The following is a 27,209-nucleotide window of genomic DNA, read 5'->3' as shown; positions in this document are numbered from 1 at the left end:
GGGAAATAACAGATGACCGGGCTCGTCACAAGAACTAATTGTAGTGACACTCCCCGCCCCCAGCCCGTGAAGTCTCGCGCACGCGCAGTGGCCGGCCTGATGCTGCCATCCTTCCCAGCTTTTCTCTGTGGTTACCTTCTCTGGCACCTGGCCCACCTAGAGCGCGCCAGACTGATGTGTGCTGCCAGTGGCGCCCCGGGGCTCAGCACTGGGGACACCTTCCTGACACAGAGCCCGAGCACGGCGGAGGAGAGGAGCGGTCACTGGACGAGCAGTGACCGGGATTCTTCAGAGTAAGAGCCGAGGGTAATGGAGGGAGGGGGACTGTGTGTGTGTCGGCAGCTTCAAGGACAAGGTCCATAGGAGACTAGAGAGGACGGAATAGAGGAGTCCAGTGCATGGCAGGTGAGCTGACACTTGCACCCTCTCTGATCACTGCCTGTGTACTCGGGGGCCCCTGGGCTCCAGTTCAGCGGGCACATCGTGTGCCATTCAGGAGCAGATCCTAATCGGCAGCAGATGTGGACAGTCACCAATCAGCGTCTAGCTTCAGCTCCCTCAGTTAAGCGTTGAAAATGAAAGCTAGAAACTGATTGGTTGTTGTGTACAGCTGCTCCAGAGTCTTGCCCACTAAATCAGATGGGACGTGCCAGCCCTGCTGTGACTGTTCTCTACATGACAAGTTACTTTCTAAGGAAATGTGCCTCCCTTTAACAATCTGAAGAGCTACAATAGGAGTTATGGTGTGTGTCCATGCAAATCTGGCAGAATAGACACGCTGGGCTTTGCGGAATCACTTTTCATCAAGTGATCGGATATTAGTGATCCGTGGGATTGAAATGATGTAAATCAGGGATCCTCCAGAGGTTCATTGAGTAATTCCTGCCTCGCAGATGAGTAATCACTGACTGCAACCATTGTTATCTGTCAGCCCCTGAGATAATGTACATTTAGGTGATTTTCAGCCTTTTTTACATGTTATTAGGAGGGGTAGGATCAGAAATCGCAGGTAATGTGTTTTTTTCCGCATTCTCCCAGTGAAGTGTAGAGATGAAAGTCCCTTTTTGCTCCAAAAGTAACTCATGTACCTTTCTGAGCTTCAGGTGTAAAACTGCTGGCACAATTTAAAACATGGACTTTTGTAGTGAAGGGGTTCATCCTATGGCCCTGCGATGTCCGGAGCATTCTTCCAATGCCCTCCGGTGTCCGGAGCGTTCTTTCCAATGCCCTCCGGTGTCCGGAGCATTCTTCCCGATGCCTTCCGGTGTCCGGCGCGTTCTTTCCGATGCCCTCCGGTGTCCGGCGCGTTCTTCCCGATGGTGTCCGGAGCGTTCTTCCCGATGCCCTCCGGTGTCCGGCGCGTTCTTCCCGATGGTGTCCGGAGCGTTCTTCCCGATGCCCTCCGGTGTCCGGCGCGTTCTTCCCGATGGTGTCCGGAGCGGTCTTCCCGATGCCCTCCGGTGTCCGGAGCGTTCTTCCCAATGCCCTCCGGTGTGCGGAGCGTTCTTCACGATGCCCTCCGGTGTGCGGAGCGTTCTTCCCAATGCCCTCCGGTGTGCGGAGCGCTCTTCTCAATGCCCTCCGGTGTGCGGAGCGTTCTTCCCAATGCCCTCCGGTGCGCGGAGCGTTCTTCCCAATGCCCTCCGGTGTGCGGAGCGTTCTTCCCAATGCCCTCCGGTGTGCGGAGCGTTCTTCCCAATGCCCTCCGGTGTGCGGAGCGTTCTTCACGATGCCCTCCGGTGTGCGGAGCGTTCTTCACGATGCCCTCTGGTGTGCGGAGCGTTCTTCACGATGCCCTCCGGTGTGCGGAGCGTTCTTCCCAATGCCCTCCGGTGTGCGAAGCGCTCTTCTCAATGCCCTCCGGTGTGCGGAGCGTTCTTCCCAATGCCCTCCGGTGTGCGGAGCGTTCTTCCCAATGCCCTCCGGTGTCCGGAGCATTTTCCTCAGTGACCATCAGACTAATGTACTGTGAGCTGTAGATATAGTAATTATTAGCAAGGGTTCCCTGAGAATGGAAAGTTATTTCAAGGGTTCTTCCATGTTATAAAGGTTGAGAGAGACTGACCTTGATCCTCTTCTATGCTTATAGTCCACCCAGTGTGTGTGTATAGTTGTGTCCTTCTGTGTTTGGTAAATTTCTTCTACACATATTTATATACCTTTTTTAGTAATGCTAAATATTTGGTGTGCTTTATATGTTAGTGATTGCAAAGTTTAAAGACGGCGGGGCTTCTTTCATAATTTGACACAAGTTATAAAAGTGCTACCTGCTTTCTTTACTGTGTTTCCTATCGTTTGGTCATTTTATTTATTCATTTTTCTGTTGTTTTTTTGCGTATGAGTTTTGTCTTTGTGTACAGTATTGACTGTTAGTCATGCTCTGAGAGGTGAGGAATGTGCCAAACTGATACAAGCATGCAGTTTTGGAAGTATTTGTTCAATCATTTTTGTAAAAAACTATCTCCCAGTGATTTTCCAGAATTAGAAAGTGAAGGGTCCTGTGTTAGAATAAAGTTTTGTGTGGTTGGACTGTTTGGCTAAGTGATGATGGGCACCCAGGCATTTGGCACAGTCTCTGACAGGGTATCAGGAATGCATTCCAAGCATCTTTTTCACCGCCTGTTTGCGCAGGTTGTTCTGGTGAGCAGCAGAATAAATCTATCGCAAGAAACAATACAGCACCGATAGATGTATTTATTCATATATACCTCTTTGATGAGGCGTGTTGTGTTAATGCGAAGAGCTGCCAAACAAATTGTCTGTTAGTGAGGCTACATTCACACCTGCGATTAAAGGGCTTGTAAAGGTTCGTTTTTTTATTTTCTAAATAGGTTCCTTTAAGCTAGTGCATTGTTGGTTCACTTACCTTTTCCTTCAATTTCCATTCTAAATGTTTTTTTTCTTTGTCTGAATTTCTCACTTCCTGTTCCTCCTCAGTAAGCTGTTCTGGCTGACTAACCCCCATGGATGATGGGGGTAAGCTTACTGAGGAGAAACAGGAAGTGAGAAATTTAGACAAAGAAAAAAAACATTTAGAAGGGAAATGGAAGGAAAAGGTAAGTGAACCAACAATGCACTAGCTTCAAGGAACCTATTTAGAAAATAAAAAACAAACCTTTACAACCCCTTTGAGGCCAGTGCGAATTGTAGCGCCAGGAATCTTCTGATTTCTCAGCGGTTAGGTGCCACTGCCGGTCCTGTTCACTATTTCTCAGCGGCTCCATCTATTCATGGCTCTTTGCACAGCCAGTGATTATATTCCATGAACTCTGCTGGATGCACGCAAATTGCGTTATTTTATAGCAGTTCAAACTGCATCTTGCAGTAAAAATATATTCTTGTGTTTCAGCTTATAAAAAGCAGTGTTCTCGATTTTTTTCAGCCAGGTGGGAATAAAAAGTAGGCAAGTGGTCAAAAAAAAATCAAGAAAAATGAAAACCTTGAGGAAATGGTTTTTATTAATATATATATATATATATATATATATATATATATATATATATATATATATATATACACACAAGCATGATATGCTTTCTAAATCATTTCATTAACACCCCGCCCCCCTCGTTTTTTTTTTTTTTTAATTACCTTGTTTGTTGTTTTATCAACAATAAACTTTTCTGCCCGGGTCCCACACCTCCATCTGCTCTTCTGAAGTGATCAGGAGACGGTTGTCTGTCTCTTCTTGCAGCTGGTCCCCAATTAGCCACATGTGCCGTAGATCTTCGTGTGTCCAGATGCAAGAACCAGGAATACACAGCTGTCTCCCTGACGATGCACTGCGCCCGATTTGTACGTCTTCCTGGGATGGCAAAAAATCCATTTTCATTGAGAAAGGGATTCATAGTGTGGAAAGTAGATAGAGGACGAAAGTTGACTTTAATAAGTACCAAATATATCTTGATTCAGAATGCTATTTTTTTTTTTATATTTTAAAGCTGTAATAAAGCGGCATGTTAAAAAAAAAAAAAAAAAAAGCTGTGCAGCACATTACTTTTAAAGTTAAATCTAAATGATGACCCTGTAATTTTTTTTCTAACTTTACTGTGGATAGAGATGCCTAATACATGGGTGTTTTTTTTTTCTCTGAGAACAGGTGCAGGTACTCCCCCCTTCTCTGTCCCCCATCCACCTCTGAGCATCGTACCTAGGTTGCACCCCCTAGATTCCCAGTACTGCCCCTTTCAGAGAACACAGAACCAAGTATCATTTTTGTGGTACTAAGTAATTAGTATGATGCGATAACAAAAAAGTAAAATAGATCCCCTGCACCCAGGAACAATAGACCCCACCCAGGAATAATAAATCACTCTCAGCAACAATAGATCTATTAGTAGTTACCATCAATAGGCCTTTCAGCAGCAAGCATTAATAGTAGTTCTCTCCCTGCACCAATTGACCCCCAGCAACATAAGATCCCCTACCAGCAACAATAGATTATCCTGCAACAATAAGCCCTCCCCAGCGTCAATAGATCATTCAGTCGCCAGCATCAATCCACCCTCCAGCACCCCTTGCCATTAAGTGTTGGAAAAGCCAGAACTGCGTTTCCACTGAAAATAAGCCCTGACCTAATATATACCATAATAGGTGTTTACTTATGTACTTTATATACATCATAAATGTGTGAAAGGGGGCTGCTTTTATATATATATATATATATATATATATATATATATATATATATATATATATATATATATATATATATATATATTATTTTTCATAGTTTATTTTCCTCTTTATTTAATTAGTATCACCATGGAGCTAAGAGGATTGTGGAGGATATAATAACAGTTGTGTAGGAGAGAAGAGCAGAGGATATAACAGCAGGCAGTATGTGCAAGAGGGAAGTGCTGGAGTGTGTAAGTGTGCATAGTAACATAGCACAGGTTCACTTTACAGTAGGATTTGCATATTGGCAACCATCCCAACAACTGATATACATATATAAAACTGGTAGTCTGTTATCTAAAGAGCTCAAACACAAGGAGCTATAAAAATATTATTTTGACCTGAAGCTTCTCATTTTTGTGTCAGGTTATATGTATATAGAGTAGCTTTGTTTTCTTATTACACATACGTACTGTACTTCTGCTTAGCCGTACAGCCTAGTGATTGAACTTTACTGTACCTATTTATCTCCGTGTATGGATTGACCCCAATGACTGTATACTTACAGTGGATATAAAAAGTCTACACACCCCTGTTTAAAATGTCAGGTTTCTGTGATGTAAAAAAACGAGACAAAGAAAGCACTTTTCTCTCCTTTTAATGTGACCCATAAACTGTACATTTCAGTTGAACAACAAACAGAAATCTGTTAGGTGGAGGGAAGTAAAAATAAAATAATATGGTTGCATAAGTGTGCACACCCTTAAACTAATACTTTGAAGCACCTTTTGATTTTATTACAGCACTCAGACTTTTTGAGTATAATGCCCCGTACACACCATCACTTTATGTGATGAAAAAAAATGACGTTTTTAAAAACGTCACTTTAATTGACTGTGTGTGGGGGAAAACGTCGTTTTATGTCTTGTAAAAAACGACCAAAAAAAAATTGAAGCATGCTTCAATTTTATGTGTCGTTTTTCAAAAGTGCACTTTTTACTTCACAGAAATTGACCGTGTGTAGCAAAAAACGTAGTTTTCTAAGACGTTTTTTCATCCACGCATGCCCAGAAGCTACTTATGAAGCGAGCTTCAATGGTAAAACGTGGTGGAACGTAACCTCGCTTTGCAAGATCATTGTGAGAAAACGATGGTGTGTAGGCAACTTCGTCTTTGAAAATTGAAGTTTCAAAAACGTCATTTTTTACTTCACAGAAAGTGTCGTTTTTTTTCATCACATAAAGTGATGGTGTGTACGCGGCATAAGTCTTTCAGCATGGCACATCTTGACTTCTTTGCAAAAACACTCCTAATCTGTTAGATTGCAAGTGCATCTCCCGTACACAGCCTTCTTCAGATTACTCCACAGATTTTCAATCGGATTTAGGTCTGGGCTCTGACTGGGCCATTCCAAAACTTTAATCTCCTTCTGGTAAAGCCATTGCTTTGTTGATTTGGATGTATGCTTTGGGTCATTGTCATGCTGAAAGATGAAGTTCCTCTTCATGTTCATCTCTCTAGCAGAAGCCTGAAGGTTCTGTGCCAATATTGACTGGCATTTGAAACTGTTCATAATACCCTCTACCTTGACTAAGGCCCATGTTCCAGCTGAAGAAAAACCTCCCCAAAGCATGATGCTGTAACCACCACCATTCTTCACAGTGGGTATGTGGTCTTGTGGTGATGTGCAGTGTTGTTTTTGCACCAAACAAACCATTTGGAATTATGGCTAAAAAGTTCATCCTTGGTTTCATCAGACCATAACACATTTTCCCACATGCTTTTGGGAGACTTCAAATGTGTTTTTGCTAAGTTTAGCCAGGCTTGGATGTTTTTCTTAAGACAATGTTTCCGTCTTGACACTCTACCCCATAGCCCAAACATATGAAGAAAACGAGAGATTATCACATGTACCAGGCAGCCAGTACTTGCCAGATATTCCTGATATTCCTGCAGCTCCTTTAACCCCCCTGGCGGTATTCCCGAGTCTGACTCGGGGTGAGATTTTCATACCAAAAGCGGTAACCCCAAGTCAGACTCGGGCTTGCCTCGCTGCAGCAGCAGACAAAGTTACTTACCTTGTCCCTGGATCCAGCGATGCCACCGCGCTGTGTGAGCGAGCGGGACCTCGCTCGATTCACACAGCGTCCTCCTGTGCCGCCGATCTCCATTCCCTGAGACGTTAAGACGCACGGGAGCGGAGAACGGCGCCAAATTCAAAAACGTAAACAAACACATTACATACAGTATACTGTAATCTTATAGATTACAGTACTGTATGTAAAAAATACACACACCCCTTGTCCCTAGTGGTCTGCCCAGTGTCTTGCATGTTATTTTATATAATAAAAACCTTTCGTTCTCCCTGCAAACTGTAGATTGTCCATAGCAACCAAAAGTGTCCCTTCATGTCAAAAATGGTTTTAGAGCAGCTAGAAAACAGCGATAATAAATTATAATCACTTGCAGAATTGTGCGATAGCGATTTGTGGGGAAATTCGTCATAAAAAAAAAAATGACAGCAACAATTCTGCAACTGAGCAAATTTCAGTGATTTTGAGTTGATTACATTATTGAATAATTTTTATTAGAATTATATTATTATTTGTTATAATTATTTATAATTATTTATTATATTATAATTTAGTTTTTAAAAAAATGTCATACCCGGGATGCCTACTAGTCTCTTGTTTGGTCAGATTTAAGTGAGTTATTCCTAAGAATTACAGGCCTACATATAAAACGCCAAATTTCCTTGCAAATAATGGTACCGCTTTCAGCATATTTTTTCTGAAAGGATCATACCCCCAGGGAGGTTAATGTTGCTGTAGGCCTTTCAACAGCCTCCCTGACCAGTTTTCTTGCAGCATCGCACCGATTAGGACGGTGCAATTGCCGCCGATTTGACATGTCAAAACGCACCAATGTGAACCAGGGCTTAATCAGAGGCACTTTAAATGATGACAGGTGTGTACTGAGTCCCATTTAACACCAGTTTGAATGTAATTGCTTAAAGGAAAAACATTGTTTTGCTGAAATGACTGTTTACAGGGTATAGAGACATAATAGTTAACTGATTCCTTTTAAAATTGATTAAAAATAGATAAAAATCAATCATATAATGTACCTCTAGTTTTTGCATCTAGTTTCGTTTTTGCATGTTATCCTGCCTATGTGCAAGTACAGAGCCATAGAGCAGTAATGGTTTGGAAAATGAAACTAGAATCTCCCAGTACTGTGGTCATCAGGAAACAGACAACCAGGAAGTGTCCAGAACAGAGAAGGATTACAGCAACATCAGAGCAAAAACGAACAATGAGGACATGAAACCAGGACTGCAGTAAGGTAAAGGAAGCTATTTAGCTAAAAATACATTTCCTTTAGTGACCCTTTAATTCTGAATACAGCTACATCCCCAGTTATAAGAGGGTGTGCAAAATTATGCAATCCTATTATTTTAGATTTTTATTCCCCCCCCCCAGTTTGTTTTTCCATTGAGTTGTACAATTTGTAGGTCACATTAAAGGCAGAAAAAGTTCTGAAATGATTTATCTTTGTCATTTTTTTACATCACAAAAACCTGACATTTTAACAGGGGTGTGTAGACTTTTTATATCCACAGTATATACTGTATGTAAAGTGCAGAAAAGATGGATTGTTGCCCATAGCATCACCTTAGAGCTTTCATTACTGCTATTAAAATTAAACAGGCATTCTTATTGTTTGCTATGAACAGCAAGGAATTTGACCAAAGCTCTCCAACACGTCCTGCCCCATTGCCTGGTTCTAAGGTACACTTTGATCATTGTTACCAATATAGTTGTAGTTGGGGTGATCACCAATCTTCTCTGTCTGCACTACTGGGTAGGGATGAGCTCTGGCGTGTTCGCACTGTCCACGCGCAGAGCCCGCCATGAAGTCTGCATGGTGCTGCCCTGATTACAGGCAGGGAGACATATTTCCGATGCTCGGCAGCAGAGATCGGGAAATGTGTCCCTGCCTGAGGTTAGCGCAGCGCCATGCAGACTTCCTGGCAGGCTCTGCACGTGGACTGTGTGAACACGCCGGAGCTCATCCCTACTACTGCGTCCTTTGTTTTTGTTGGTGTTGACAGAAGAAGCCACTAAAGCACTGCAGGACATTGACACTCCTGGAAGTGTTGGTATCTGCATAGATTTTAGGGGACAATTTCTCTGCGATGGAGAGGTCTTAAGCAGCACAGGCAGCAGCAAATGTGTGAGTATTTACTTTACAGGAAACAATCTTATTTGGACTATTATTTAGGTAACTGAGGTGCTTCAAAGATGACTGTAATACCTTCATGTCATAGTGCACGCCATTGGAACACAAAGTACAAAATTACCTTTTTATTTTCTGATTAAAAGAGAAGTGAGGCCCAGTTTTTGTCCCCACTTCTCATGGGGATCACAGGAGGAAATTAACAAACAAGCTTTTTGCTTGTGTTTGATTGAAATGATCACAGCTTCACCTTTATTTATGTAGTCTTTGCTAAGTGAACAGTCTATATCCCTTTAGTAAATCAACCCCAGTGTCCCTATTTGTACTTGTATTGTGTGCACCACGTTGATCACAGCAATACATCATTAGTCCAAATTAAAATCATTTTGATGGCAAAATAGAATAGGATGTTTTTTTATTGATGTTAATTTTCCTGTTTTCAAACATTCGCCTAGCCTGGGAGTCTGTGAAAAGTAATGAAATTGAATGGGCCTGCCTCTTTAGGCAGTGGTGGACCCTTGAAGGCGGTGTTCAGGGAACTTATTACAGCACTAATTGAAGCACAGAGTATTTCTATTTTTGAGCCATTTGGCTCAATGCACTTTTTGGGCAACATTCGGCAGGCATCAGGAAGTGGCGCCAAGAGTGCCAAATGCTCAATTTTTATTGTCTTTGCATACAAAGCCTTTTGAGTCTTTACAAATTTCATATCGCTGTGGATTTCCGTGAGTTATGTCAGCATGCTAACTGTAACGCACTGTTTTGTTATATATCTTCTCATTTTAAATGAAAATTGCATGAAGTGTTCATATTTGTGCAATTTTAAATGCAGACAGCTTTAGAGGCTCTACCGCAAATTAACTCTTGTGCGATTCACTTCCTATGAAAGCATCCTTTCTTCAGTTTGTTTTGCTTACTAGTTGCAGGACATCGACTCAGGACTAGTATGCGGTAAACCAATCAGGGAATGGTTATCCCATGAGAGCCTAATCACACAGGTGTTTTGCTGCTGGCCTTATGATAAACTGATTAACAAGGAGGCATCCCTTGGCAAACATCAGCAATCTCCTTTAACTGTTAAGGGATATCAAGTCTTCCATAGTTACCAGATGGTCACAAGCCTGGTGCACAAAACAAAGAAATGGTCCAGATCCAGTTCATATTCTTGGCACTGTAAAAACGGCCTGCAGAATCGCCTGGACAAGCCTTCCATAGATGTTAGAATCTAGATGAAGTTCCCAAACCTTACCGTTAACTTTTGTTAACAGTGCCCAACAGGGTGACTTTCTGCTTTGTTTCTCACTAATAATACTTTTATGTCAGAGAAGGGATGAGAATGAAACCGATCCATATAGAGAGCCATAGCTGTCTGCTTTGACAAATTAGTTATACAGACAAGGCTAACATACAGAAGACTGCACCAAAGTCCATTGGCATTATCACATAGAAAATGATTCTCTATGCTGGGCTGTTCTATCCTCCATCTCTTTTGCTTCTCAAGAACAGCTTCTTCCAAAATTTCTTCATGTGACCCAAAGCCTAAGCAGGTTCATTTACATTCTGTGGCTAGGAGCATTTTGTTTTTTTGCAAAGAGCCCAGGGATGGACTGGCCATTGGGACTACAGGGAGTTTCCCGGTGGGCCGATGGCTCAGTGGGCCGGCTTCAGTGACAGCGGACTGCCGCTCCCTCTGCTCCTCTGTCTCTCCCTTCCCGCAGCGCTCACCTCCTCTCCCTCCCCACAGCGCTCACCTGGGGGGAACAGAGAAGCAGGGAGAGGAGCAGGGGGGACGACAGAGGAGCATGGGGGAGAGGACAGACAGCTGACTCAACAGCTATGGCCTGGGAGTTTTTCACTTCTGCCTAATCTTGTCCCGTAAGGGGCAGCACTGAACTGATTCTTTGCCCCGTGGGCCAAAGTGGGCCAGTCTGAGTTAAGTCCAGGGCCAAATTTTTGTCCCAGTCCAGCCCTGAAAGAGCCTGTTGTTTTTCAATAAGACCATTTCTTTCTGGTGTTTTCCTAGTGTGATTATAATATCAGCAATGCCTTATCACTAAATAGAGCACTACTAGGCAAGAAACAGAGCCTGCATATGTGATGAATATAGGTACTCTAACATAAGTATATATTTAAGTCATCCATAGATGGATCGGAATTTGGCCGATTTAGCAGGGACTGGCTAATATTAATTCAATCCATCTATGGGCACCCTGATTTTTTTTTTATTTTTTATGCCTGATCTGTGCCACCAACTATAGCCGACAACTAGGGTTGTCCCGATTACCACCTATTTAAGTCCGAGTACCAATACTTTTTTTCAAGTACTCGCCGGTACCTATTACCGATACTTTTTTTCAAGTACTCGCCGGTACCTATCACCGATACTTTTTTTCAAGTACTCGCTGGTACCTATTACCGATACTTTTTTTATAATCATGTGACAGTGGCACATGTGTCAGTATTTTTTTTTTTTTACAAATGCTTTCTTTGTGTGTTTTTTATTATTATTATTGTTTATTTCCTTTTTTAAGAAAAAAAAAATATATATATTATTTATTGCAATTCTTTTTTTTATCAGCCCTGTTGGGGGGCTTTGGTGAGATATCAGGGGTCTTAACAGACCTCTGACATCTCCCCTTTGAGACAGGGAAAGGGACTAGGTACACGGAATCCCCAGTCTTTTTCTCAGCAGCTTCAGCTGTGCTGAAAATGAATCAAGAGAAGACAGCGGCTCCTTTCCATTCATAAACTGAAAAAGTGTAAACACAGCTTACGATGTTTCAGTTATGTGAACGGACATCGTTGACTCTGTACATTCGGAAAAGGTAGGAGCCGGATTTACTGGCTGCTACCTCTGCTCTCCATCCTGACATTTTGAGGGGGTGGAGGAGGAGCACGGAGGGGGACACGGCAGCACAGAGGGGGAGACGGGAGCAGAACAATGGGGGGCTGGAGGAGGATACGGGGACAGTCAGCGGTGATCGGTGCTTGTAACTCCCTCACCGCACTGATCACCCTGACTGTCCAGGTATTGGATGAAGTGTCGGAGCATTTGCCCCGAGTACATGTACTCGTGCAAATGCTCAGTACTGATACTAGTATCGGTATCGGGACAACCCAACGGCAACGCTGATCATTGTATTCTGTTGGCAGGTTGAATGAAAAAAAAAAGTGCCAATCCAAATCCAATTTCTCCGATCCACAAATTTAATGTAGATGATGGAATCGCTTCTGCAGCACTTTTGTGTTCTGCCAGCTGGGAGCCTTCCCCACCGGCAGAACACAATGGCTCTGGTTGAACGAAAAAAAAATGTATACTATAATACATGGCCTGCTTTATATAAGTTGGAAAAAAAGACACTTCTCCATCCAGTTAAAAATGTTATCCTAAACCCCTTTTGTTTCAGAGGAAAGCAAAAATCATTGCAAAGCTTGGTCCAGTTTGCTCCAAAGGAAAGAATACCTTCCTGATCCCTTTGTGCGATTTTGGGCTGCGATTTACATTGACATCTGTGCAGAAACCTGGACTGACAAGCAGGAGTGAAATAGTGCGAGTTCAGCTGAACTCGCACGGCTTCATTCCCGCAGCTCAGTGTGAACCAGGGCTTACAGATTTAAATTTTTTTTTTTTGTTATAAATTTTACAAACCATTTATCTAGACAAGAATTGTACTTGTTTCTAATTGTCTTCTTTAGGGTATATTCATGCCAGATGTAGTGGGACTGACTTGGGCAGCTATTCCAGTGCAGTCCCACCACACAAGCCTTGTCTTCTTAAGGCTCAATTCACACCTATGCAGGTTGAGTTTGATGCGTTCTACAGTGCATTTTGCAGTGCTTTTTAGACACGTTTTTGATGCGTTTCACATTTATTTATTTTTTAGGCAGATTTTAAAAAACGCAAGTTGGGGCAAAAACGCATTACATGCTTTTCTGCAGCTTCTCCATTGAAGTCTATTGAACCAAAAAAAAGCACAGTTTTGCATTTAAAAAAGTCACTGACCCCTTCCAAAAACATAGTGGCTGAAAAGAGCAGAGATGTGAACGTGTCCCATAGGAAACCATGTTAAATGAACTTTACTGCGTTTCTGCAAAAAAGGCATTCGTTTGAACTGAGCCTAAGTGCCCCTTTCCCACCACTGCGTTGTGATGTACGCTGAAAAAAAGGTATTGCATGCAGTACTTTTCTTCAGTGCAGCACAATGTGAGGTAATTTACTGCCTCACACTGTGTGGTGCCCAGTTGAACTTTATGAAATGTCTGTGTGACATTTCGATAAGGTTTATTTAAAAAAAAAAATGAACAGTGCAATGCCCCATGATCGGCACATTATCACTGCACTGATCCGGTCAGATGGCACGGCTGGTGTGAATTAGCCTTAAGTCTGTTTAACCACCTTAATTACAAACTGCTTGGATCCAAGTTTTTTAAATATGTATAATGTATATGTAAGGCCCCTTTCACACTCCCGTGACTTGAGTCGCACAATTTTACCACGATTGTGCCATGATTTCAGGGAATGCCTGCGCACACCTGAGGTCTATGGACCTCGACTCGTATGAAAGTCGGACCAAAGTAGTGCAGGGACTACCTTGAAGTCGCACAGATATGAATAGTTATCATTGGGAATCATGGGGTATGACTTGTCATGTGACTTTGCACTCCCATGTCGCAGGACAAGTCTCACAAGTGTGAAAGGGGCCGTATATACATTATGCCATTGATTATCTCATTACAATGGCATCCAAAAGTGGGTGGGTAAATTAGGCAGCAAGTGAACATGTTCTCTCTGAAGTTGATGTGTTGAAAGCAGAAAAAAAATCGCAAGTCCAAAAACTGCAGCTTGTGTGGAATGTTTATGGTCTGCAGTGATCAGGACTTGTCAAAAGTGGTCCAAGAGAGGAAAACTGTTGGACTGGTGATGGGGCCACAGACCGCTAAAGCTCATTGATCCATGTGGGGAGCAAATGCTGGCTTGTGCAGTCTGATCCAAAAGAAGAGCTAATGTAGCTCAAATGAAAAAGTTAATGCTGGTTGCAATAGAAAGGTGTTGAAACACACAGTGCAGCGCAGTTTGTTGCATAATGTAGCTGCATACTTACAGACCAGTCAGGGCGCCCATGCTGGCCCACAGCCAAAAGCACCTACAATGGGCAGGTGTGCATCAGAACTGGACCATGGCGCAATGTAAGAAGCTGATAAAATACAAAATTAGCGTGTGTCACTGTGCTAAAAATATGAAATAAAACTATATTGAAATAAACACAAAAAAGTAGCAGCATTTATTTCAATATAGTTTTTGTTTGTCAGTGACGCACACTAATTTTGTACTGTGAAGTTGATTTTACATTAAAAAACATGCGTGTCATTAATATAAGAAGGTGGTCTGGCCTGATGGACTTCAAGAATGGTTTTAGGAATACGAGGGTGTTTACTTGGCCTCCAAATTCTTCCGATCTCAATCCAATTGAGCATTTGTGGGATGTGGTAAAAAAAAAACAAGGCTGATCCATGGAGGGCCCACCTCGTAATTTACATGACTTAAAGTGAATGTAAACCCGATTCATGAAATTTGAGCTGGGTACATATATTTGCAGTATTTTGTTATCTCTCTTCAATGAGCTAAGTCTTATAGCTCTCTTCTGAACGGTGCCTCTGTTATCAGCCTGAGAACTCCTGACATATTTTTTGACTTTTAGTCAAAAGTAGCCTGAATCTTTTATCAAAGGAGGTTGCTAATATAGATTAGCAGAGAGCAGCTCCTATTACAAAACAGCTCTGAGAGTCTCTGCCTATGATGAGAGGGGTGTGTGCCTTTCCTCCAATCAGCAATGTTAGCTATCTTGGCTGTATGCCCAGGCATCACACTCTGTTAACCAGGAAGAGAAAATCTCAGTATATAAATGTGAACACAGCAGATTTACATGTAAAACTTATGTAGGGAGATTTGGTTAATCTCTGTGTATCATCTGAGGCTGTTCACTTCATTGGGTGTATGGAGGGTTTACATCCACTTTAAGGATGCTACTGATGGCTTGGTGCCAGATACAACGGCATACCTTCAGAGGTCTTTTTGAGTCCATGCCTCAACTGGTTTTAGTGGGTGGTAATATTAAAAGACGTTTTTTAAGTGTGGCCAGGGAAGCCCCTCCCAAAAACCCAACCCCCCCCCCCCCCCCATCTAATCGCACCATAGAATAAAAAAGCTACGTTGCCCAAATACTGAATCCTGAGGCATGGTGACATAATGACAAGGGGCAATGACAAGATGTGTTGCCAGTGGGACAGGACAGCTGCAGTGGATCATCATTCTTTTCTTCTATAAGAGGCATTGGTGGGTAAAACAGTAATTGGGAATTTTTTTTTTTTTTTTTTTTATGGATGGGGGAGGATCATTCCCAATCTTGCCAAGAGATGGGCTTTAAAGTGGACCTGTACTAATTTCATTCAAAGATTTGCTATAGGGTACATTTGGAAATGCTGATTTTTATTTTTTTTATTCGGGCAGTAACCTGAAAGTGTACCCCTTTGCCTGTCTTAAAATCCTCCTGAAAATGATCTGTGTACTTTTTGGTATGTGAGGATGTCTAGGCACTCCTATGCCTACAACCTCATAGCTGTGGAAGGCATCTGAGACACTGCTACCCCTGATTGCTAATCGCAGAGTTTTAGTGACTAATACTGTGCACAACCGTTCTGCTCACTGTTCATGCAGGAGGCTCTGCTGCCCACAGAATAAGGCAAAATGAGTCAGTAATAGGTAAAAGATGAGCTGCAAAGAGACCACAGGCAATGCTGGTGGCTTGTCCTTTGCCCTCTGCCTGCCTCTGCTTCCAGAGTTCAATTTCCATTTTAATTAAACCTATTTATCCACCTGACCCGAGGAAACCGTTTTGATGTGTTATGGGCTTTCAATAAGATGCTCAGTAGTGTTTCCAAGGCAGATTTGGAAATTAGAATGGCCAACTGTTGATTTTTCATTGTCAACAGCAATTATTTATTCTTCTTTTCTATGTTTTTTTATTTTATTTTTTTAAGTTCTTAAGCCCGGCCATAAGCATTTAATTTTTTTCTTGTTCAGCCTGCGAATCTCTCACTGCCGTCTATTGTATTTTAACAGTTTGCCTCCTGATTGGCTGCAGTCCCTGTTCAACCAAATTTTTCTGCCCGACTGTCATGCCGCTTACACACGATCATTTTTCGGCATGAAAAAAATGTTGTTTTAAAAAAATGTCATTTAAAATGATAGTGTGTGGGCTTCACATAATTTTTCAGCTTCTGAAAAATGAAAACAATTTTTTTTCGAGCATGCTGCATTTTTAAACGATGTCGTTTTTCGGGTTGTAAAAAATGATCGTGTGTGGGCTAAAACGACGTTAAAAACCCGCGCATGCTCAGAAGCAAGTTATGAGACGGGAGCGCTGGTTCTGGTAAAACTACCGCTCGCAATGGAGTAAGCACATTCATTACGCTGTAACAGACAGAAAAGTGCGAATCGTCTTTTACTAACACGGAATCAGCTAAAGCAGCACCAAGGGTGGTGTCATCCGCATGGAACTTCCCCTTTATAGTGCCGTTGTACGTCACCGCGCTTTGCTAGAGCATTTTTAAAAAACGATGGTGTGTGGGCAATGTCGTTTTAATGATGAAGTTGGAAAAACGTTGTTTTTTCTACATGCCGAAAAACGTTGTTTTTTTCATGCTGAAAATGATCGTGTGTACGCGCCATCATTTCTCAAACGAAGCTCGTTGTGCAGGATGATGTTGGCTGAGCCACCCAAGCCTGGAATATCTGTTAGCTTGTGAAGGCTTAATATTGATAGTGTTGGTTCATTTGTAACGCCACTTCTTTGGTGTTTAGTGACTACTGTAAACTACAATTCATATACATCCATGTAAACTGCCTGTATAAATAGAGCTCAAAATGAATACAGGTACATTTTTATTCAAACACATTTGGGCTGACTAACTAAAGTGTGAATGTTCATTGTAATTTTCCCATCATGCACAGATGAAATAAACAAGAATTTGCTTTTCACATGGATAGATGTAAGTGAATATTCATACAATTTATTGTGTGAAGATTGTTGGCTCCTTTAGTAAGTCAGCCCATGTGTAGTAACAGATTGTGATGTAATCTTGAAGTGCAGTTACACTTGTACTGAAGACCCACTACCATGCTTATACGCACCTTTCCCTGATTCAGCAAGATATTGCTACTTGGAGCACAAAAAACATTCTCTATGGGCTCATACACAGTGCAGCAATGGGGGTTATTTACTAAAGGCGAATCCACTTTGCACTACAAATGCAAAGTGCATTTGAAATTGCACTGAAAGTGCCCTTGGAAGTGCAGTCGCTGTAAACCTGAGGGGTAAATCTGAAATGAGGGGAAGCTCTGCTAATTTTATCATCCAATCATCTGCAAGCTAAAATGCTGTTTTTTATTTTCCTTGCATGTCCCCCTCGGATCTACAGCGACTGCACTTCCAAGTGCACTTTCAGTGCAATTTCAAGTGCACTTTGCACTTGTAGTGCAAAGTGGATTTGCCTTTTGTAAATAAATAACCCCCATGCACACTGCAGGAGTTTACAGGCTTACAGGCAGAAAAAAAAAAAAAAAAAAAAAATATATATATATATATATATATATATATATATATATATATATAATATATATATATATATATATATATTTATGTATTTTTTGCTTTTTTACTGCCCGTAAGCTTATGTGCCTGAAAACACATTTATACTTTGGGTAATGTGGAGGTGAGTTTCCAGGCAAAAAAAAAAGGAAATGAAAGCTCAAATGCCTGTAGGCGCATCTTCTTTGAGCTGCAGTGTGCATGAGCCCTATAGGATGCAATGGTGAGCCCACATCGGGGTTGATTTACTAAAACAGGGGAGTGCAAATTCCGGTGTAGCTCTGCATAGAAACCAACCAGCTTCCACGTTTTGCTGAAGATAGAAGCTGATTGGTTTCTATGCAGAGCTGCACCAGATTTTGCACTCTCCAGTTTTAGTAAATCAACCCCAGTGTGTGTCTGGCTCAGTAAAAGTTTCTTCTGATTCATCCTGCCACTTTTCTAAGTTTGAGTTGGGGCCCATCCACACCAGAGGGTGCACTTATGTTCAGTGTAATGCGTGCTTTCTGGTGTGCAATATGTAGGTTTGGTGCAATGCACTGTTACATTGCACCCCACTACTTTTTTTTTATTTAATTTTTATTTGCTTTTTAACAAATGGCATTGCATTCAACTGTATGGGCCACAACGCGTTGTGATGTGTTTTAACACGTCCCAGTGTGCTGCACAGCATAGAAATGCAACCTGTCCTTTTTTCAGCACACAGTGCATTGGTGTGAATTGAAACATTAAGGTTCCATTCACACCTGGGGAATACAAGCAATTCCACCCGTGATTCCAAATCCCGGGGCGCATTTGCAATACCATTACTTGTTAACCTCTTAAGGACCAGCCGCAGTTGTACGGCGGCAATGTGGCTGGTTCCTGCCAATCACCATCATCGTATGTCGGCTCGTACACAATGATTTGTGGGCACACGTGGGAGCCAATCAGTAGCTGGGGTGGACTCGGTGTCCGCCAGCCACCCGTGAATGTTCCCTGCAGTGACAGAACGGGGATCTGCCTGTGTAAACAGACAGGGGATATCACACAGATCCTGTCTCTTTCCCCAGTTACACAGTTCCCCATACAGTTAGTAGACACACTGAGGGGACACATTTAACCCCTTGATCGCCCCAAGTGTTAACCCCTTCTCTGCCACTGTCATTAGTACAATAACAGTGCATATCTTTAGCACTGATTACTGTAATAATTTCACGGGTTCCCAAAAATGTCAGGTGTCCAATCTGTCTGCTGCAATGTCGCAGTCCCACAAAAAATCACTGATCGCCACCATTACTAGTTAAAAAAAAAATAACTAATCGATATACGCTTATTGCGTGTGTGTTTTTTTTTTTTTTTTTTTTTTTTTTACAAAAATATCTAGAAGAATACATATTGGCCTAAATTGTTGAAGAAATAATTTCTTTTACATTTATTTTTGGATATTTATTATAGCAAAAATTAAGAACTTTTTTTTTTTCACACATTGTCACTCTTTTTTTTGTTTATAGCACAAAAAAACAAAAACTAAAAAGGTGATCAAATGCCACCAAAAGAGAGGTCTATTTGTGTGATAAAAAACATCAATTTTGTTTGGGTACGTCTTTGCACGACTGCACAATTGTCAGTTAAAGCGACGCAGTGGCGTATTGCAAAAAATGGCCTGGTTATTAAGGGGGAAAATCTTCAAGTCCTTAAGTAGTTAATGGCAGCTGAATCTCAATGCGATTTTTCCGTGCAATGAATTGTGCTGCAGTCGTGGTAAAATCACAATGCGCAAAGCTTATTATGCAAAAAAGAGCAGGAGCTTCTTGCGTTGCGATTGCAGTGCAATTTATCGAGTCAAAATCGCACTGCAATTGAGGGTGCCATTAACAAGTAATGGCATCGCAAACGCGTCTTGCGTTTTGCTGCAATTTGGAATCAAATGTGTGAGTAGAGCCTAAGACGTAAGGAAAAAAAATGTCTTGTGTATGCATTGGGACTGCACTGGGCAACGCTGCCCAATGCAGCCCAAAAGGGCTGGTGTGTTAAAGCTCTTACTTTAAGCATTCAGCTACCCTCATCTTATTGTGGTGCTCAGTTTTCTCAGCACAAACCAAGGCAGTATTATGGAAACCTCACTGACAACATCAATCTGAACACTTAGGGCTGTCAACTTGCATTGCTGTTCATTAAACTGAGCGTTCAAAATGAATGTACTACAACTCACCACAACACATAGAAAAATAGGGCAGGTTGAATGTTCCTGCAGTGCACAGCACAGGGCTCTGCATTTACTACGGCGCATTACTGTGCACATGTGTTTTTAAGGTGCCATTCACAATGAATGGCAGTGCAGTACAGCAGAGCATGGAATGTGCATTACCATGCATTGCAGTAACACATGGGCTTATGTGCAGTTTACAATGGTGCAAATGGGCCCTTGCCCTGGATTCACATCTGTAAATTGTGGTAATGCACACGAAAATGCATGGTTTACCTTTTATTACTGCAGTGAATATTAACGCACAATTGATTTACTAAGGGTAAATAGTCTGTGTACTGCAATTGCACCCACAAGTGCAGTTGCTCTAGATCTGAGGGGAACGTACAAGGAAAATTTGAAAAAAAAACCCAGCATTTTTGCTTGCACAAGATTGGATGATAGAAATCAGCAGAGCTTCCCCTAATTTCAGATATTCCCCTCAGATCTAGAGCAAGTGCACTTGCAGTGCACAGTATATTTGCCCTACAGTAAATCAACTTCCATGTGTGTTGCAGTGCTATTCACCTTCCCAATGCACCACAATGAACATGCTTCGTGGCACACCACAATGAAAATGGAAACCATCTGTGCATTGTGCATTTCTAAAAAGTGAATGCCTGGTTTTTGGTGTGTTGTGGCATATTGGAAGCCCATTGAAAATTAACTGGCTGACATAAATGGTCGATAAGTGTGGAGTACTGCACATTGATGTGTGTGTGCAAATGTGGCCTTACAGGTATGTTTATTGCATTGTGTAAAAATCGCTCTAAAATGTATTTTATGTTCATGACTGATTTACAAAACTTCCTGCGTAGTTGTACACTAGGTTGCTCTAGAAATATGGAATGCAGTATTTTACCGGCTACTTTTAGACATCTTTGTGAAGATGCTGTTCATTAACAGAGCCGAGAACTGCGGGTCAGAATTCAGTTTCCTAGCACATAAATACAGACGTGCTAAATGTACTCATTCACTGCAGTGCACGTGAATACTGCAGGTCATCACTGGCTCATGTTTGCGTGCCTTTTGTGCAATGATGAAAGCCACCTTGCTGTTTATTTTAAAGATATAATATGATTTCCTATAGAAATTTTTTTTTTTTTTTGATGAATGTATATTTTACGCCATTCAGCTGTGCAGACTATATTCTGGCTTTAATCTTTTGATTTATCGCATAACATTTATTTAGAGTATTCTAAGGCTTCCTTACTTCATATCATGTATCTGCATTGGCATTTATTTATCCCTTGGTGTTCAACACTCATTGCATCCCCCAGCAGCATTTGGCAAATGCTATTGAAAGAGGAATTCCCCATATTTTTTATTTTTTTTTGTTAAATATGTACTGGATTATACACTTCTTATATGTGTTTTTTATTTGATTTTAATCTGATACAGAAAACACATCCTTCTGCATTTTCTCGTTATAATGTGAGATACCAGTTCAAGTACCATAGTCCTGTTATGAAGGAATATTTTTCCTATACACATATTTTAACTACGGTATGTGCTTTAACCACGAGAGAATGTGCAGTTGATGACTTAATAGAAGAAGGAAAAACAATGTTTTCAGTTTAAACATTTTATTTCAAGGTGATACCTTCTCCTATAAATTAAGCTGAGCCAAGTCCCATGGCAAGATTTGTGCTTATTTTAAGGCACAAGCAGATATACCATCTTAATGTCTAAACAGTATTTTTTAAAGTCTGTGTTGTTTAGACAATTGTAGCTTCAGCTATTATGACCCAAATTAAAAAACCAAGTCACAATCCACTTAATATTTTGTGTTTGTTTATGTGGCTGACACAGATGTGAGGCTTATGAACACAATAGATATGTGCACCTACTCTAAAAGGTTGCAGTGCTATTTCATCAGCCACATGCAGTAAGAACGGAATTATTATTTTTTTCTACGCACACTCATCACCAGTGCGCCCATTATTTCTATCAGAGGAACGCTGTACTTTAACATGAAGGAAGGGAATTATATACATTTTTTGTCTTCGTTTTAAAAAGGAGTGTGATGTAACAATAGCTTTTTCGTACTTCTAATCGTATAATTGTGAAATATAATTTATAAACATCTATCTAATTTTTACAGGCAGGGAAAAATAGGAATGTGAAAAAAAACTGGTTAGTCACATGTCTATACATTTTTTTTTTAATATATATTTTTAAGCAGCATGTTGTGGGAGTGCATACCTTCAATGCATAAAACCATCAAGAATGGTGTGAAGTTGTTAGAAAATTCCATAATTATAATAGTCCATATGTTAAGTTGGTATGTGAAGAAAGTTTAGAGAAGAGGAAACTTTGAAGTTTTTGTTTATACAAACTGAAGAAAAAAAGTTCTCCAAAGAAAAAGCTGGTGGCAGGAGTGTAGAGGAGCAGCATATGGCATTAAAAGGAGCACAGCTGGAGGTAGCATTTCCATCTGAACATGATGTCAGAGCAGCTGACAGCTTGCCATCCCTCAGCCTTTTATTCTAACACACAGCCAGGGAGTTAGTGTGTGCAGAGCTGTGTGGGGAAAAGGTATCTTATTCCTCTCTAACATCCTCTCCACTTTGCATCTGTTTGTCAGGTTTTTTTTTTTTCTTCCGTTTTTTTTAATTTCTTTCTTGAGCCGATCTCTACAGCCATCATACAGCACTTCTAAGGGGAAAGAGCATAATACAGGTCTATGTATAAAAAAGGTAGGACTTCTCGTTAAAAAAATAATAATAATTAAACTTTAATACTGTTTTCTTAGTTTAAATTAAACTTTTTTTCTTTCATTTTTATCAGTGTATGTTTGAACATATTTTTATTTGGTGGGGGGAAATGCAGATGGAAAATTATTATTATTAATATTTACAACATACATGTTATATATATTTTAAGTAATATAGTTGCCAGATCAGTCCTATGTAACATGATGACATTTTTTATTATTTATGCTTTATTTTTTGTATATCAGTCATAACAGTATATAAAAATGTGTTTGACGTTTAAAAAAAAAAAAAAAGTTAAATGTTCATTTAAGCCATACACATTTTACTGTATTCCTTGTAGTTCATTATGTAAATGTGATGTTTAATCTGTTTGTAAAAGTGTATCATTATTATGAGCGAGTCATTAATTTTACTTTCTAGTTTATATACAAAATGCTAAATATTTGTGCATGTATCTGTGTGTAAAGATGAAACCAGGAATGGCCTGCAAAGAACATATAAAGCATGCAGCAAGATTTAATGAACGTATTTTGTTAACAATACCATTGTTTCCCCCCCCCCCCCCCCCCACATGTATCGCACTTTCATTTTGCATGGTAACCGGAATCAATGATTTCCTGGATGTACCTAGCATGAATATTCTTTTTTTTTTATTGTGTTGTGTTTTTTTTTTTTTTGTTTTGTTAATGCTTTGGACTGGTTTATCTACTAGCAAACTAATTTAGAACTTGTAGATTTGAGCAGCTTGAATTGGCCAGACAGCTGTAATCGCACTCCTCTATTCTTAATCTCTTTATCTGGGCAGCAGCTGCCATATGGCCACCGTCAGCTGGATCAGATGTTTATAAGCTTCCTTCTTCGTCCCTCTGTCCTTTCAGCCTGCTAATTTGATCACAGCTACCTTGTGAGCTGCCCTCCAATCTTTATTTTTAGCCCTCTTAAGGATTAGGATTGATGTGGGTTACGGGGCACTTAAAGTGATTGTAATTGTTAATCTTTATATTCTTTAGCATGTTCTGTAACCAGAATATAACAGTTTTACATTAAGAGTATATTTTAATATAAACTTTTATAACTTGGTATTAAAAATGACATTCACAAATGATTTTATGTCCCTGCTGTATTTCCTTTTAATGCCAGAGGCCCTGTCTCTTCAGGAAGTATTGTCATCAATTATGATGTTTAGAAAAGAAATAAAAAAAAAAGAAATATGGTAGACATGAGCATTCCCATATCTTTCTATGCAACATTTTAAGATTTCAAAATCTACTATAGATTGTTTATAGTCTATGTAGCAGTTGTGCCAGCAGAGTTTATTGTGTCATTTTGCATTCGTAAATTTTACCACCTTTCTCTAATATGTTTTTTTTCTGTTTGTTTTTGTTTTTAGGTTATGAAGACAGTATGGATTTTCCAGAACATAGCAGACATTTGCTACAGTGCTTGAGCGAGCAAAGAGATCAAGGATTTCTGTGCGATTGCACTGTCCTTGTAGGAGATGCCCATTTTCGAGCTCACAGGGCTGTATTGGCTTCATGCAGCATGTATTTCCACCTCTTTTACAAGGATCAGCTAGACAAAAGAGACATTGTTAATCTGAACAGTGACATTGTTACAGCTCCAGCCTTTGCTCTGCTGCTTGAATTCATGTATGAAGGAAAACTCCAGTTTAAAGATCTCCCCGTTGAAGATGTACTAGCAGCTGCCAGCTTTCTCCACATGTACGCTATAGTAAAAGTCTGCAAAAAGAAACTGAAAGAAAAAGCTTCAACAGAGGCAGACAGCACAAAAAAGGAAGAAGATTATTCAAGTTGTTCAGATAAAGTGGAGAGCCTTTCAGATGGTAGCAGCCATATGGCAGGTGATCTAGTAAGTGATGATGAAGACGGTGAAGCTGAAAAATTGAATATTATGTCTGGTAAAAGTGACTTGACTGTGGAATCTGAGAGTATGTGGATACGAATGCCCTCGGATTCAACAAGCATGACACAGAATTGTGCAGACACAGAAATACACACAACAGCTGGAAAAACAGTACCTAGTCCTTGCAGCTCAGCTAGCTCATTATCTATGAGATCTAACACTTCCTTAAGGAACATAGCAGATTCAGACTGTGTCTTGGACCTTTCAGTGAAATCCAGTGTTTCAGGAACTGAGCCTTTAAGCAGCTCCTACCTTTCTTCACCAGATACAATGAGAAGCAGTCTAGTTCAAATAAAAGTAGAAAAAGATGTTTCTTGTGATGAAAATGATATAGATACCAATGAGTATGATGTAGAGCACAGCACTGTGAAAGGTGTAAACACTGATTTAAGGACACAGTATCAGGAGTCAGTTCACCTTGGTCCAGTAAGGGAAGATGCTGTCTTAAGAGAGTTGGATCATGATCAAAAAGCAAGTGATGATGAGATGATGACTCCGGAAAATGAGAGAGTTCCAATGGAAGGTAACATGGACAACAGCCTACTTCCTTTTGTTTCAAACATACTAAGTCCTGGTGGACAAATCTTCATGTGTCCACTCTGCAATAAGGTTTTCCCAAGCCCACATATTCTTCAAATCCATTTAAGCACACACTTCAGAGAACAAGATGGCATTCGTAATAAGCCCACTAATGATGTCCACGTTCCCACTTGTTCCCTGTGTGGTAAAACTTTTTCATGCATGTACACACTTAAACGTCATGAAAGAACTCATTCTGGAGAAAAGCCTTTCACTTGCACTCAGTGTGGAAAAAGTTTCCAGTACTCCCACAATTTGAGCCGGCATGCTGTAGTTCATACAAGGGAGAAGCCCCATGCATGTAAATGGTGTGAGCGAAGGTTCACACAGTCTGGAGACCTATATAGACACATCAGAAAATTTCATTGTGAACTGGTGAACTCTTTATCTGTTAAAAGTGAAGCAATAAGTTTGCCAGTGGTAAGAGATTGGACCTTAGAAGATAGTTCACAAGATCTTTGGAAGTAAATGGAATGTGCATGCATTTGTGCATACACATTTTATAAACCTATGTATATGCTTATACATGTATTCACTTATGCACTGTCAAATTATTACATGACTGCCTCTCCCTCTGCTAAAATTAATTTTCTTCGGATGTTACTGGTCTTCAAATATAAAATGAGCCATTTTTTATAAATAATTATAATGATTGTCTTGTTTATGTAAGTATCCAAAATGCTTCTACAAAACTGAAAAACCTTCTTATCCCCATAACTGCAGTTATTAAGTATCAAAATTGCACGTTTCAAGATTTTCATATTATGAATATTAAAACTGGCTAATGTGTTATGGGATTTCCTTTATTTTATTATTTGGCAGGAAGACATTGGACTTTAATTAATCTACTGGTTAGGCATGTAGCACACTGTCAAGAAATGATGACCGTGTGATACAAGTGATAGGTTTATCCATAAAATACTTTCCTAAATTAAATTTAAACTTACCTCTTAAACATTTAAAAAAATAATTAAAAGCTTCACATATTTGTATCCAGTTTGGTAGAAGTTTTAAACTGTTGCATAAGAGCAGAAGAGCAGTTTTTTTTTTTTTTTACCAGTAAATGGTAAGGGATTAACTGCACATTTTTATGAGAGGGCCTAGTTTGATATATACATATATATATAAATAAAGATTGTGAATCAGAGGTGTTAAACTTCAAATTTAAATGTTTAACTTGTATAACTTGATGAGGTGATGTCATACAAATGCTGCTTTTATTTTATTATAACAAATGCATGGTTATTTTTTTTCCTTTTGACTATTGACATTGCATATATGCAAGATAATTATGTTTTCTTTGAAACAAGCTGTTACAATTGCAACTTGGTGGTCTTAAAAACACACCATGAACCGTGTTGTGTGGGTTGTTTTTCATTTTATTTAAATGGTAGTCTCTCCACACTGTAAGTAATAAGTTGTTGGATTATTTTATCTGACACACCTTGCTTCCAGAAAAATATACCTGTTTACACGAATTTGAATGTGCAGTGCTTTTTCAATAGAGAAGATCTGTGCATCAAAATGTAGCAGAACACTGATTATGGCACTTTGTAAAACAAAACGATTCTTTAATTATGGTTAATTTATCTAAAAAAAAACACCTGAGTGAAGCTCTAGCTGACATGATGTAGAGGCATAGATTGGTTTATGTCCAAGTAACTTGGTGCCTGGCCACTCAATATATTTATTAGCCAGCACTTAAGATGACAATATTCTCCTGCTACACAAATTAAGTTATAAAAATGTGTATTGGGAAAACCTACTGATAAAAGAGTATTTATTTATTCTTAAGACTGATTTGTCTATTTATTTATTTATTTATTTAAAAGAACTCTCCAGTATTGTATAGCAGTTAATATAAGGGGCATTTTCCAAAATGGGAGGTGTATGCTGTATTTCGTTGTATTTCTTAAAAATCAAAAACATTCTGAAATTAAATATGAAAGATGTGAATTTAATGTATCATCGCTTAGATACTTTTGTAGTAACAATTTAATAAAATTACATTTGTTTAGAAAAGACAATCAATGAATAGGCAGATTTTGTTTTGACCTAGCATAATTTTAAAGCTTGCTCTGTGTTGAATACTAAATTTAAGAATGACTGCTGTCTAGCTTTGACAATCATTGTGTGATTTATTTTCCAGGAAATGGGAGGGTAATTTATTATGCTGTTTTAAATTTTGTACTTTGTGTATGTTCAGTAAATTTTTTTAATTTGTGTGCAAACTTCAATAAATTATATAAAATTACAAAA

General features: G+C 39.9%; 1 protein-coding gene across 5 annotated transcripts; it reads left to right on the top strand.

The window, feature by feature from the left end:
• Positions 1-90: 90 nt before the first annotated feature.
• ZBTB18 (zinc finger and BTB domain containing 18) lies at positions 91-27,209 on the top strand. 5 transcript variants are annotated; one of them, XM_040350688.1, is made up of 2 exons: positions 91-293; positions 23,839-27,209. In XM_040350688.1, exon 2 carries the CDS (start codon positions 23,853-23,855, stop codon positions 25,416-25,418), a length of 1,566 nt encoding a protein of 521 aa, XP_040206622.1. In that variant the 5' UTR covers positions 91-293; positions 23,839-23,852; the 3' UTR covers positions 25,419-27,209. The 5 variants fall into 5 exon arrangements, with proteins under 5 accessions (XP_040206622.1, XP_040206621.1, XP_040206619.1 ...); XM_040350687.1 differs by lacking the exon at positions 91-293 and adding an exon at positions 321-405; XM_040350685.1 differs by lacking the exon at positions 91-293 and adding an exon at positions 20,326-20,470.

Source organism: Rana temporaria, chromosome 4 (genome assembly GCF_905171775.1).
Source record: "Rana temporaria chromosome 4, aRanTem1.1, whole genome shotgun sequence".
NCBI lineage: Eukaryota > Metazoa > Chordata > Amphibia > Anura > Ranidae > Rana > Rana temporaria.
Note: the sequence above shows the minus strand (reverse complement) of the source record. Positions and strands in the feature narration are given on the sequence as shown.